This window comes from Protopterus annectens, chromosome 4.part0 (assembly GCF_019279795.1).
Source record: "Protopterus annectens isolate FY-2018-M chromosome 4.part0, PAN1.0, whole genome shotgun sequence".
Lineage (NCBI taxonomy): Eukaryota > Metazoa > Chordata > Ceratodontiformes > Protopteridae > Protopterus > Protopterus annectens.
Window position 1 is genome coordinate 62323622 of NC_056733.1, and position 15315 is coordinate 62338936.

The 15315-nt window shown below is 38.4% G+C and overlaps 2 protein-coding genes across 2 annotated transcripts in view; both read right to left on the reverse strand.

The window, feature by feature from the left end:
* Positions 1-381: 381 nt before the first annotated feature.
* LOC122799187 (eukaryotic translation initiation factor 3 subunit A-like) lies at positions 382-1953 on the reverse strand. Its single transcript, XM_044068091.1, has one exon. The coding sequence runs from the start codon at positions 1951-1953 to the stop codon at positions 1339-1341; it is 615 nt and encodes a 204-aa protein (XP_043924026.1). The 3' UTR covers positions 382-1338.
* A 190-nt stretch (positions 1954-2143) lies between these two features.
* Positions 2144-15315, reverse strand: part of LOC122799186 (putative leucine-rich repeat-containing protein DDB_G0290503) — a 77000-nt gene continuing 63828 nt past the window's right edge. Inside the window, exon 2 of the mRNA XM_044068090.1 lies at positions 2144-4717. Coding sequence (XP_043924025.1) covers positions 2144-4690 — 2547 coding nt within the window. The 5' untranslated portion in view covers positions 4691-4717. The remainder of the gene's footprint in view (positions 4718-15315) is intronic.

A 15315-nucleotide genomic window follows, 5' to 3' on the forward strand; every position in this document is an offset into this window, starting at 1 on the left:
CAAATTCACCCCTGGGATCTCTTCTGTGTCACTTCTAGACAGAGGCACAGTAAACTAATCTTAAAAGGGTACCTTCTGTGACCTACTTTAAAGAGGCACAGTAGGCTAATCTAATAGGGAGGTGGAAGCCAAATACACTCTGGCTAGGCTTATAAATGCCCTAGGGCAGATAGCCTAGTATCTACCTATGAACCTATGAAACTATTAAAATATTTAAATTCAAAATATTTAGACATTCCAAAAAAATAGTAGTGTAAGAAATAATAAATAACAAAAATCTCAATTTATAAATATTGGAATTGTATAAATATAATTTCTTAAATTATGAAGAATTGTCTTTATGAATAATGATTTAATATCAATTAAAGGATTCTCCCCAGAACTGCCCTTATTGTCCAAATAAAAGGATTATTAATATAGTCGAATTTGATAAAATCTAAATCTTTATACATTCACTTTATTAGTAATCCGTTAATGAATTACCATTTATTAAACTAGAACAGATTAATCCAAGATGTTGCAGTATGAAAAATGGCTATGATGGACATTTCTAATTATTGCTGCTCTGTATATATGCACTGATGTCATCACAACATTAATACTGTCATCTAGTGTATATATTCATCACTATTACAGTTTGGAAGCTGGCAAGCTGGAAACTCTTTACCTAAGTGATACACTTTCCTAATTGCAGTTTATTTTCTTAAACTGGTAACAAAGCATGGGGACCCTCTGCAACCAGTAATAGACAGATAAGCTACAGGGGATGTAAAAGGAAAATTTGCATTTTACCACTACTATATATTTTTGAAGCTGCAAAAGGGGCTTCAAGTAAATCAAAAAATAGCATGAAAATAATTTTCTTCCTGTATTACTGTGATTAAAGTATTAAGGATTGAGATATTACATTGTGGAAACAATTGAATATGTTATTAAAAATCATATAAACTACAGCATATATCAAGGGGTAGCCCATTAAGATTGTTCAGTTCTTCATGGGTTAAACTTTAAAAGTGCATGGGTTAAAATGGGATAAGAGGGATGCATAAAGCATTATTTTACAGACATAATGGTATCAAGTAAAAACTTTTTTTTTTCTTGTGAAGAATGGCTTTAATGTAGAATTGTTGGCAGAATAAAGGGAAATGAATGATTAGAGGAAAAGGATGGGAGCATTAATGAATCACTGGGACCAGGTGCATTCCACAGTAGCTGTATAAGACAATTTATTTTGGTCATCGGTTTCCCATATGTTTGCATGTCTGGTTTCATGAATTTCTTTCCAGCTTTGGAAGTACAGTCCACATTCTGATTTTCTTTTAATGCAATTATGATTGATCATACAGGCTTCCAGCACCTTAATTTTATTGCTATTCTGTTTTCTTTTCCAAGTATATCTTGTCTCTCCTTCAGCACCTCAGTTTTATTGTTCAGCTGCCTGGTTTCTTCTTCAAGCACATGTTGCCTTTCCTGTAACACTTCTTCATTTTGGAGAAATTCTGTCTTCCGATTCTCCAGGCAGATTTTCACATGGTGAAGCACTTCTTTCATCCATCTATTGTTTTTTTCAAATATGTTGATTCTTTCTTTCATTACCTCCTGGACTTTTAGCAGCTCTTCTTTCTCATTTTCTAGGGAGGAGTTGATTTCCTGAAGCATTCCAATTGTACTTGCCATTGGAGCTGCATCTTGCTCTTTTTTCTGTTCTAGCTCCCTCATTCTCTCATTCAATACCTTCTGGACTTTGAGCAGCTCTGCTTTCTCATTTTCCAGGGATGATTTGGTTTCCTGAAGCATTTCAATTCTACTTGCCATTTGAGCTGCTTCTTGCTCTTTTTTCTGTTCTAGCTCCCTCATTCTCTCATTCAATACCTTCTGGACTTTGAGCAGCTCTGCTTTCTCATTTTCCAGGGATGATTTGGTTTCTTGAAGCATTCCAATTCTACTTACCATTTGAGCTGCTTCTTGCTCTTTTTTTCTGTTCTAGCACCCTCATTCTCTCATTCAGTACCTTCTGGACTTTGAACAGCTCTGCTTTCTCATTTTCCAGGGATGATTTGGTTTCTTGAAGCATTCCAATTCTACTTGCCATTTGAGCTGCTTCTTGCTCTTTTTTTCTGTTCTAGCACCCTCATTCTCTCATTCAGTACCTTCTGGACTTTGAACAGCTCTGCTTTCTCATTTTCCAGGGATGATTTGGTTTCCTGAAGCATTCCAATTCTGCTTCCATTTGAGCTGCTTCTTGCTGCTCTTTTTTCTGTTCTAGCTCCCTCATTCTCTCACTCAGTACCTTCTGGACTTTGAGCAGCCCTATGTTCTCATTTTCCAGGGATGATTTGGCTTCCTGAAGCATTCCAATTCTACTTGCCATTTGAGCTGCTTCTTGCTCTTTTTTCTGTTCTAGCGCCCTCATTCTCTCATTCAGTACCTTCTGGACTTTGAGCAGCTCTGCTTTCTCATTTTCCAGGGATGATTTGGTTTCCTGAAGCATTCCAATTCTACTTACCATTTGAGCTGTTTCTTGCTCTTTTTTCTGTTCTAGCTCCCTCATTCTCTCATTCAGTACCTTCTGGACTTTGAGCAGCTCTGCTTTCTCATTTTCCATGGATGATTTGGTTTCCTGAAGCATTCCAATTCTGCTTGCCATTTGAGCTGCTTCTTGCTCTTTTTTCTGTTCTAGCTCAATCATTCTCTCACTCAGTACCTTCTGGACTTTGAGCAGCCCTATGTTCTCATTTTCCAGGGATGATTTGGCTTCCTGAAGCATTCCAATTCTACTTGCCATTTGAGCTGCTTCTTGCTTTTTTTTCTGTTCTAGCACCCTCATTCTTTCATTCAGTACCTTCTGGACATTGAGCAACTCTACTTTCTCATTTTCCAGGGATGATTTGGTTTCCTGAAGTATTCCAATTCTACTTGCCATTTGAGCTGCTTCTTGCTCTTTTTTCTGTTCTAGCTCCCTCATTCTCTCATTCAGTACCTTCTGGACTTTGAGCAGCTCTACTTTCTCATTTTCCAGGGATGATTTGGTTTCCTGAAGCATTCCAATTCTACTTGCCATTTGAGCTGCTTCTTGCTCTTTTTTCTGTTCTAGCTCCCTCATTCTCTCATTCAGTACCTTCTGGTCTTTGAGCAGCTCTATGTTCTCATTTTCTAGGGATGATTTGGTTTCCTGAAGCATTCCAATTGTACTTGCCATTTGAGCTGCTTCTTGCTCTTTTTTCTGTTCTAGCACCCTCATTCTCTCATTCAGTACCTTCTGGACTTTGAGCAGCTCTATGTTCTCATTTTCCAGGGATGATTTGGTTTCCTGAAGCATTCCAATTCTACTTGCCATTTGAGCTGCTTCTTGCTCTTTTTTCTGTTCTAGCACCCCCATTCTCTCACTCAGTACCTTCTGGACTTTGAGCAGCTCTATGTTCTCATTTTCCAGGGATGATTTGGTTTCCTGAAGCATTCCAATTCTACTTGCCATTTGAGCTGCTTCTTGCTCTTTTTTCTGTTCTAGCACCCTCATTCTCTCATTCAATACCTTCTGGACTTTGAGCAGCTCTATGTTCTCATTTTCCAGGGATGATTTGGTTTCCTGAAGCATTCCAATTCTACTTGCCATTTGAGCTGCTTCTTGCTCTTTTTTCTGTTCTAGCACCCTCATTCTCTCATTCAGTACCTTCTGGACTTTGAGCAGCTCTATGTTCTTATTTTCCAGGGATGATTTGGTTTCCTGAAGCATTCCAATTCTACTTGCCATTTGAGCTGCTTCTTGCTCTTTTTTCTGTTCTAGCACCCTCATTCTCTCATTCAGTACCTTCTGGACTTTGAGCAGCTCTATGTTCTTATTTTCCAGGGATAATTTGGTTTCCTGAAGCATTCCAATTCTACTTGCCATTTGAGCTGCTTCTTGCTCTTTTTTCTGTTCTAGCACTCTCATTCTCTCACTCAGTACCTTCTGGACTTTGAGCAGCTCTGCTTTCTCATTTTCCAGGGATGATTTGGTTTCATGAAGCATTCCAATTCTACTTGCCATTTGAGCTGCTTCTTGCTCTTTTTTCTGTTCTAGCACCCTCATTCTCTCATTCAATACCTTCTGGACTTTGAGCAGCTCTATGTTCTCATTTTCCAGGGATGATTTGGTTTCCTGAAGCATTCCAATTCTACTTGCCATTTGAGCTGCTTCTTGCTCTTTTTTCTGTTCTAGCACTCTCATTCTCTCACTCAGTACCTTCTGGACTTTGAGCAGCTCTGCTTTCTCATTTTCCAGTGATGATTTGGTTTCCTGAAGCATTCCAATTCTACTTGCCATTTGAGCTGCTTCTTGCTCTTTTTTCTGTTCTAGCACCCTCATTCTCTCATTCAATACCTTCTGGACTTTGAGCAGCTCTATGTTCTCATTTTCCAGGGATGATTTGGTTTCCTGAAGCATTCCAATTCTACTTGCCATTTGAGCTGCTTCTTGCTCTTTTTTCTGTTCTAGCACCCTCGCTCTCTCCTTCAGCTTGTCATTAGTCTCCTCCAAGCTTTTCATCTGTTCGTGTAGTTTGTAGAATAAGTAGATGAAAGGAATAAGCAGGGCACAACAGCCACAAGCTGCCATTTTAAGTTGAAAAATAAAACTATTGTATTCCTGCTTTATGTGATATAAACATATGTTTTCAAACATATGATAAGCACTGTCATAAATCCAGCTCATTTCTGTATTAGTTAAATATCAATGAACCTAGAAATGACCAAATATTAAGAGTTAGTAATTAATTTATGGAATCACAAGATCACAGCAGCAGATAATTTGTGGAGAGATAAAGATTGCTTTTCCTTCCTGGTCTTCCTACTACTACCTAACAAATAAGTTGCAGTTTCTTGTTAGGCAGTATCCTAATTCCTTTATGTCTGCTCTGTGAATTAATGAATGCCCATTGTCTTGGTTCCTTAACCCACACAAAAGTAGATCCCATATTTACAACCCTATACATTAACATTATGTTCTCTGTGTTTAACGTGTGCTGCCCTGCTCTTCTAAAGGGTACTCCCATGCTACAGGGAGAGGTAAGCAGTTACTGCTTAGTCATTTCTCCCTTCCCTGCTTATTCTGTACAAGCCATATTCTGCCCTGACAATATTGCTGATTTTTTGTATCACCTACAAAGGGGCATGCTTAGTGTAATTCCACTGCAATGTTATTTATACAAACATTAAAGAGGTTTGGTATTAAATCTAGACCCTCTATTATATCACTTGTAACTCCAATTTTTTCTTGTCCTTTTTTTTTGTCTTAGTAACCCCTGTGTCCTGTTGTCCATGCAATCTGATCCTAAGACTCTGTTCTGGAATCCACTGTAATGTTAAACCTTGATGTGGAACTACACTGAATACCTTGCTAACATCTAGACTCTGTATCCACATTCCCTCTTTTCTCTATTGTGTTGATTACTCAAAAAAACTACACTAAGGTTAATTTTAAAAAAAGGAGCTAAAATTAAAACAACAGTAGTTATTAAATCCCACATGATTAAAAACTGATATTTCATTTTCTAAGCAGGAGACACTTGTACATTACAAAATGTCAATAGTAGATCCAAACAGGAGTCACCACACGGAAAAATCAAATAAAACTTTCTTTATTTTTCCATAAAAACTGCACAAGTGCTTTCGCGTAGGTTAGCTACGCTTCATCAGGTGTTATATATATTTAACATTACAAAATGTATTAGATTTGTCTCACATGACGTTCTTGCTAACAACCTTCTTTGAATGCTCAACCCCACTGGCTTGTAAGTCCTCAGAAATTCTTTCATTTATAATTGATTCCATGGATGGTTTCTAACCTTACCTTTAAAGAACTACTCAGCAGTGTTCTGCCTTTCCCTCAAATCTAGCAGTTTTTGCACTCTTAACAGAAAATACGGCTTAAAGAATCATGTAGTGGCATCCATGTCTGTCCTTCTAAAAGGTTAGCTTTGATTATATAAACTTAGAATTAGCTTGTCAAGAAGTTTAAAGTAACTGAAGAGTTTCTAAACAGGTTCTATCTTACTAAACTAGACAGTAGTTCATTGATGGTGCTCCAAGCCTCTCCGAAATAATAAGTGGTTCTTCCAATTATTGCCAATTACTGTAATAATGGGAAAAAACAGGAAAGCTCAAATGACTCTAGAGGCCAGATTCTAAAAGAAAGTTGCGGACTGTGTTGCAAACCAAAGGAAGATGCCAGTGCACCAGCTGCGGAAAGGATTTTGTAAAGTATGCTCACCCAAGACTAAGTAATTATTTAGTTAGTGTATGATAAATGTGAACTCCATGCATGCCCAATGGATTCCAAAACAGAGCAGTGCACTCAACTTAAATGCAACAAAGTACTTCACCAACAGCTTTATAAAAGCACTTGGCAGAGGATATATGTGCTGTATTTATATTCCATGATATTAATCAGACTATTACAGAATTCTGAAGAATCTGCAGCATTACTTAATCCAAAAACCATGCAATTAGCATTTAATGAATTACAGCAGACTGGGGAACTGAAAGCTATGTAAGAATATATGCAAATATGTCCCCGAATGCAGCCAACTAGGCGTCGAGCCAGGCTACATCTAAGACAGCTGTCTGATCAGCAAATAATAGACTGAAAGCTGCTGCAGGCTGTGTATAGGATGTGTGCCCCACACATGTATGTATGTACACTGAGAGCTAAAAGTTTGCCTGAGTCTTGGTATACTGGCCTCTGGGACATTTCAGCAGCATATGGGAGGTGCAGTAGGAATGTCCCAGACAGCTGCCAGTTGTATCCTGATTCAGAGCTGTACATAAAAGTGGTGGCCATCACTCAATTGTTAGGTGGTGCATTCAGCAGATGTCTTCATTACAAATATTATAGTGACACACCCTGGTTGTCAAGTGGTCTGAGGGCTGGTTTTCAACATGGTGAAATACCCGAGGGACTACTATTTGGTAAGTACAGAACAACAGCTATAATGTAATCAGAAGCCACACCTGTCAATAGTAAGCATGAGGACAGTATATGTGTTATCTTGTTCCATAAAAATGTCACTCCAGTGGGGAGCCATGGCTAATGATGCCACACACAGCCCCATCAAACTCTACTGAGGACACATACAACAGATCATTCACTGTGACACAAAACACCATTGTTTAAATCCAGATCCAGATATCTGATCTGCAATACACACCAAAAAATGCATCACAGATGATTACTGTGTGTGCCATGCTACATAGTGTGTTAACAGCAAAACATGCTAGCTTGACAGCTGCAGATGTGGGTGACCTGCACCAAGAACCACAGATGTCTGAATATGACATATCACAGCTGTCAGAGAATGATCTGGAGGACAAAGGGGGGAGTAGAAATGGGTGTGAGTGATGGAGGATGTGGCCATATGTCCTAGCCCAGATAACCCAGCAGCATCTGGCATGCACATTTGAGTCATGCCAAGCCATACGTACAATTATAGACAGAGTAAACAGTGATGTTCATGTGCTGTCCCACAAGAGCAGCAAAGATCACAACTAATAACTCATTAGTTGTGCACATTGTACATCATACATAACATAAGCATATGGTATACATGTAAGAATATATACAAAACACAGAAAAGAAACATCAGCACAGGTAAACTGTCTACAAGGTACATCATCAAAGAGGACCACACAGGCAAATGTGTGAAATGCAGGAGGTGTGTACAGCAGAAGTTGTCACTGAACAGGTAGGATATCATCATGCAGATATATAACATGAAACATTACGCATCAAACAGCCAATATCACAAGACATCTAAGTCCATGACTTGTATGGGAATGTCTCAGCAAATGCATACATGAAAACAGGGGACATACCCCAACAGTACTGCATCACTTTCACATGTTCTTTCTGCAGCATGACTCATTTCCAGGTAATATATATAAAAATATGCAGAGCACCAATGACAATGACCACACAACATATATGCAAGATACATCAATGCTGGGGATACAGCAATGCGGGGATAGATAGATAGATAGATAGATAGATAGATAGATAGATAGATAGATAGATAGATAGATTAGATAGATGTGTGTGTGTGTGTGTGTGTGTGTGTGTGTGTGTGTGTGTGTGTGTGTGTACAGATTCAGTCAGATATTGGAAAGCACACATGGGAAATACAACTCAGCATGGTGACTGAAAATGGAAAGAGGTAGACAGAAATGCAGTGAGTGCTGAGGGTGAGGCTTGTGCAGTACCATATTAAAATGCTGTAAGTGACACAGATATGTGTACCGAGGCATAGTTGTGCATGCAGGAATGGCAGACAAAAAGAAAAGGTGTAATGTAAACATCAATCCTTTCCATCCACTAGCAACTGATGCAAACATGAAAGCATGATGTTGTATATTGCATTACTGTCATCAATATCAGTACTAAATATGCCACTGTCAAAGAGGTAATACATTGCACAAATCGAAGCTAGTGACCTAGGTCATATAAATGATCAGAAAATCCTGTGGCATTGGACATTTGGGCAACCACCTACAGATTAATTTGTCAGTGGTCAGTAAAGCAGTTATCATTGTCACAGAGTCAGAATGGCACAACAGGGCACATATTGGATCAACTATCAGTGTTACTCTAACCCAGTCTATTCTGCCCATGTGGACGCCTTACAGCCTGTTCCTGGCTACATCTGCCACATCAATAAAAAGTTGCCCCCCTGGTGCTTTACTGAGGAACTGGATGTGGTGACACTAGCATGTGGGAACACAGTGTGAGAAGGAGCATGACTGTGATGTGACCATCTGAATGTGACTGCTTTGCTTACAGTGGAATGGCCAACAGCAAATGCATGTAAACATTGCAGCATAGACATGTATGTCCAATGGCTAAGTGTGGGTCTAATGAGGGAGGATCTGCTTGTCCACACTGGAGGTAATCTGCTTAGTACAGCTAGGGCACATAATACCCAATTAATGCTATGGCACTGCTCTATCACGGCCATAACAAGGCTTTCAATGGCGCATGCAACAGATAATACACTGTCATGCTGTGCAGCCAATGCTGCCATTTCCACATCTGTGCTTCTGACCTTCATGTAACAAACACAGTTGATGTGCTACATAATCAGTGGCATAGGCAAGTACATGAAGGTCAGATCCACGACGTCGCTGTGAACATTCATTCACCTGTAATAGTAAGCAAACACCCTCTGACATGTGTCTATGTACACCAGCTGCACTCTCATATGTAATCCAATGGGCAGTAGTGCTCTATTGTGGGGAAGAGTCACCATCATTACTGCACTCTACATGGGACAGTGGGTCACAGTCATCATAATGGCTGTCATCTGATGTCCTTGCATCATTAGAATGGCTGGCCATATTATTCTCCACAGCTCAGGCTACAGCATGATCCTCATGATTGTCCCCTTCTGGGCTGGATAATAAAAACCAATTCAGTGACCTGTGTGCCACAGGCCAAGCTATCACAGTGAGACACATCACATCCCATCTCAGGATCAGTGGATGGACTACAGGAGAAGGCAGGCAGTGGATATGCTTAAGAAGTGGCAGATGATACAAGTCGCATACATTCACATGAATCAAATGTTGTGGCTTAGTAATGAAATATGAGACATCTATATGACTACAGTTGTAATGAAGATATGCACTTTCCAGGACATTGTGACTGTGTGTGGTTCAGGGAGTTTGTATAACAGAGAGATGACTTGTACATTACATATTAAACAGCTACGACAAATGGGACTAATAAAAATACTAAAACCTACTTGACATGTCCTTTTGTGACTCCACTGCCAGAGGTGAGGGTTGAAATGCAACTGTTGTGGGGAAATATAGACATAAAAACATCACTATTAAGCACATAACAGATATCATGCAGAAGCATATCAGGTTCAACTAGCACCATGTGCTAGTAGTATGAACCAGTGCCCCACTGCCTCAGGTCTTCAGGTGAAGAGCAAAAAATAAGCACTGTACTGTATCTTATTAAGCCAATCTAGTGATCAGCTTATTATAGATAAAAACAAAACACATTCCTTCTATTACCACCAATCAGGTGGCCAGATGTAAAACATGCCCCCTCCCTCCTGTCCAGCCAGTCAGGCCCCATTTCTGTGCCCATGCTACAGTTTATACCCTGCCTGCACAGAGCACTATGGTGGTCATGTTTTAATTAAAAAGAATCATCTTATAAATTATAGCAAACTGTTTGCTACAAATGTAGCAGACAGTTGCTACAGCTCCTACCCTGCCTGCATGGAGCCAATAGCTATCAGGTTTAGTTAAAAAAAGTTTTTTTTTAACTTTTAAACTGCAGCAAACTGTTTGCTAGGGTGCAGGAAGCAGTTGCTACAGTTTAGATCACACAGTGTGCTACAGCACTCATGTTTGACTGCAAGTACAATACCAGCTTTAAAAGAAAAATTGGGATTGGCTGATCATGCCCTCAACACTTTGCACCTGGGGCAGTCGCCCCTCTTACCCTGCCCTAGCTATGCCATTGCCATCATGTAGAATTCCAACAGAGGTATAACACACAAGAGATAATATAGTCACATACTGGATGTCCAAGGCTGATGTATAGATTGCAGGTGTCCTAGGCATGTGAAGAAGAAGACAGTAGTCATGAAGGGTGCGAACGGGATTATCAATAGTGCCATGTAGTAAACAGATGCAGAGTCTTAAAATTTATATTCTCCCTGATTGGTGATCATATAATCTGTTGTAATGTGGATCCTGTAGTATAACAAGGCACACAAATGTCAACATATGGGTATGCTTCACAGTTACGAATGCCAGAAGAAGCACAGAACAACTATGGCATGCACTGATAAGATATGGAAACACTTAAGTGACAAACTGTGCACATGTCATCCAAATGTACCCATGTATGGAACAAGACAACATAAATATCATACATCACAGGTGTGTTAGAAAGTGCTGCATCATATAAACAAGATGGACATCCATACCTATTCTGTCTGTATGTGCAGCTATACGGCCCATGTCTTGCAGTAATGTATCAGTAGGTTAAAAAGGCAGGAAAATCTACATGTGAGTATATACCACTGTCATGACAGCAGGCAGAGACATAGAAAGCTATGGATCAGTATATGGAGACACTGACTTGATATGTTGCTGCTGTGTAGATGTTGATGGACGTATGCAACTAAAAAACAAAAACGTCACACATCTTGGTGGGAGTTTTATGTATGTCTGTTTTGGCAAGTTAACATGCTGTAACACTTACGATGAGCATCCACATAATTCGTGTTTCCAGCATCATGGCATAATTCTGCAGCTGGAACACAAATATAACAAATACATTAATACTTGTGAATAACAATACAGTAATACTTGTGAAATAAAGTTCCTTAATGAGGCAGTGTGTATGCTGCATTATTTTGGAATGTAGGATATACATTTATTTCCTAGAGCACCTGTTTCAATACCTCCCCTGGGTATACAGTGATCACGACTGGTGGTATAATGCCATGCCAGGAAAACCTTTATTGTATCAGGGGGATGCAAGGGTGGCCCTCAATCAGTGGCATTGCTCACCCTCAAATATTGGTGGAATCTGTTAGCTGCATGGAGGATAATATCCGAGCACTGTCACCAGGAAGTCCTCCTGGATCTATTGTGACCACCTACAGCAATGTTCATGTTTGTCTACACTTCATTCCCCTACATGGTATTTCCAGTTCATCCAGGAAGGCTGCTGCCATGTTGGCACAGAGCCCTGATTACAATTTCACTCTCTCTGTGCTATAAATTGTCTCCCCTACTTATGAATGATATCTTGAAGACAGCATGATATGCAGATGTTATATGTTATATATGGACTCACATATTGATATGATGATGTTACAAGCATGTCAATTGACTTATTTGCCTCTCATTTACAATGCAAAGCTATGCAAAACTCAATTTCATGTATATTACTGTTATGTATAGAAAAATAGAATGTATATGAAAACAGTGTTTGAGTATGTAATATATATAACAACATTATCAAATGTAACAGTTCATTAGAAAAGTTATACAGGTCATATGTGGAATTTGAACCCATGGCAGTGAATATTACAACAAGTAAAGGACAACCACAGTGCCACATGCCCATTATGCTAGCAATGGTGCTTCCACACTTACATGCACATTCAAACATAATGAGCATGTATACCAAAAGAATGTCGGATGCCTGTCATATACAACCATAGATAGTGGCACACATCATGACAAATGTTACTGTCATTATATGGTATGCAACACATATAATGGAAGTTACACAGAAACAGTGAAAAAATAGTCATTCTATTGAAATGAACTGTTATACACTAATGGCTACATATCAACACAATAAACTGAATAGTCAAAGCCATCCTCATGTTGTTTCTATCAGACTGAATGCACTAACAGCTGCTACTATATTACTAAGCATCAGAGAGTATCCATAAAGTAGTTATTGAACAAACAACTTAAAGAAATCCTCAGAAGTCACAACTTTCTGCTAACATACCACAGATATTACAGGTTAATCAGAAATGACTACGGACATATTTTTATTCTAACCTTATTACTTAGCATCAGAGAGCATCTGTAAACTAGTCAGTGAACATACAGCTAATGGAAATGTTTGGAAGTTGTCAGTGTCCATAAAGAGACCACAGACATTACAGGTTAAACAGAAATGATGACAGATATATTTTCTTTCCATCCTTCTCTAGTGTTCACCAGGACTGTTTCCTTTTTATCCCTATAAATGGATATCAGGAAAATGTCCTCATCATTGATGCTCATTTACTCATCCATCTGCATATTGTTCAATTCTGTACCCCTCCTTTAGGTCACAGACAGGTTGTACAGCAGACAATTCAGCAAAAAAAATGGACTGACAACATGTATAAGTTGATTTATACAGATTAATGATAACATAGGTATGTGATAAGAGCAATCTATTGTACCACAGCAATGCAAGCAGGTGACAGCTTATCTTTGAAGCTAGCTGTAAATTAGCTATACCTTAAAGTGAATATAGCTATGTGAACACAGCTTTTAAGTACCATTTGCTCTATAGATAATTAATGAGGTTCATTAACATTTAATGTTTTCAAATCACATTTGCGCAATTCTACGTGAGTTCTAGAAATTTGGTGTACTAACAAATAGCTTGGCATAACTGAAATATGTTCATCACAACTACTTAATAGGTATCAGTAAATGAGAATATAATAATGTGTGTCCAGTACCCTTCAATAGTCTGATACCATCCTATATGCTCCAACTTTAAAATGTGATTTTGATACATTTACTGCTCATACCATTACTACCTGGGAAATGAGTGGCACCATAGTTAACAATTTTGCGAAGGCATTTTTTTGTACTAGTTTCAACTGCTGTAGTGAAGATGTCATCTGAAAGGAGGTTTTGGGCATCTGGGCGCCGAACTGAACAAAAGAGGAGACCACCCAGATGCTCTCTGTCTATGCTAGACATGAGCAGAAGAAGAGAACATGTCTCAGGAGCAGTGCAATGATCAACATCATGAAATGGATTGTGAGGGACCACTGCTGACTGATTGGTATCTACCAGAATGGCATGCAAGTCCATCACCACTATGATGACCTACATCAGAGGGATGCAGAAGATCTTTGCCAAAGGGCCACAAAGGTTCCATGCCAGCCAGCAATCCAGCAGCTGCCTACAGTAAGTTTAATCCACACCTTATCACCTACATTATAATAAATGCATTTGTTTTTATATATCTATCTATATATATATATATATAGAGAGAGAGAGAGAGAGAGTGCATATGTTTATGAAACTGTTTCAGTTGTATTTTATGGGTTTCTGTACAGATAATAGTAATGAAAATGCAGTTAACATTACTGTTTCAACACCTTCTGAGGTTGTCCACAACCATACTGGGCTAGTGCACACATTCTGAATAAACTTTGACTATGACTGTGCATTCATATATACATCACACATATAAATGTGGATTATATTCCATAAATTCTACTTTTAGAATTAGCAGTAACCTTTTTTATGTCACTTAGCTCAAATGGTTAAGCAATGAGTCAAATTGATTGTTGATCTCTTATGTGTGGGTTCAAATCCCATTGTAGGCTAATTTTTAAATAGTGGTGGTTATGTAGATAAGTACTGAACACAACATATGGAAGACCTGTATTTGGTTGGTGACTTATACAGTACAGCTTTTACATATCTAACATAGCTATGGTTCACTGTTGCTTATAGAGCTTAGGCCACGGATGACTAAGCATTTCTCCATTATCCATAACGGTTCTAGAAGCATCACACAGTATACTTTTGTATGTGTGAATGCTGCATAATACATACACACATTATTAAGCTCCACATTATAGAGAGTACATTATCCTAATACCCATGTTTGTTGTACGCACTTTTGTGAATGCAAAACTAACGCAGGTCAGCATGGCTGAAATATGGTGAAGTTTGTAAAAAATAACAAAACTATAAGACAGTTAAAAATTGCCACATACTAGTGTTATAAGGCAGATTCTGTCATTATTCCATACAGTTTTAGAACATTAAAAAAGGTGTGCTGTCTAATAGCTCAAAACCTTAAGCAATAAGCCAGTGTAAATGTTTCATGCATATGTGTGGGTTCAGATTACCATATACACTATTTATAATATTATTCTGCCAGTTATGTGTTTTTTATTTCATAACAGATTTGTGAGATGTATACTTGCTTGGTAAGTTATATAGTTCAGCTTATCAGTTATCAGTTCATCTAGTATGTATGTGGCGCATTAACGCCTGTAGTTCTTAGGTCTTGGATGACTATGCAAGTCTCTGTTATCCAAAAAGTTTCTAGAAATGTCCTACAGTACTTCTATATGATGTGAATAAATGCAGTTACAAGACATGTGGATCTGTAAACCTGATTCTGTCTTAAGGAAGAAGGTTTACCACTGTATGTGTAGATGTGTATTATTTAATCACATGGTTATGCACTAATGCCATTATTGTCTTGGTCATTTTGAAAAGTAAATTCTGATATTTATTTTTGAAAACTATGACAGTTTACTTTTGTATATTGACACATACTAATGTTAAAAGGTAGATAAATGTATATTCCATTGATATTCCATACTGTTTTACATTAAAGGAAGTGTGCTGCCCATTAGCTCAAAACATTAAGCAGCAGGCCAGTGTTAATGTTTCATGGAAATATGATGATTCAAATCTGAATGTCGAGTATTTTGGATAGTATTTTGTTAGTTCCTTATTTTCTATTTAAAAACAGATATGGGAGATACT

What these genes read in the sequence shown, in the direction of transcription:
- LOC122799187 (XM_044068091.1), bottom strand. Translation starts at nt 1,953, where the DNA reads ATGGTAAGTAGAATTGGAATGCTTCAAGAAACCAAATCATCCCTGGAA.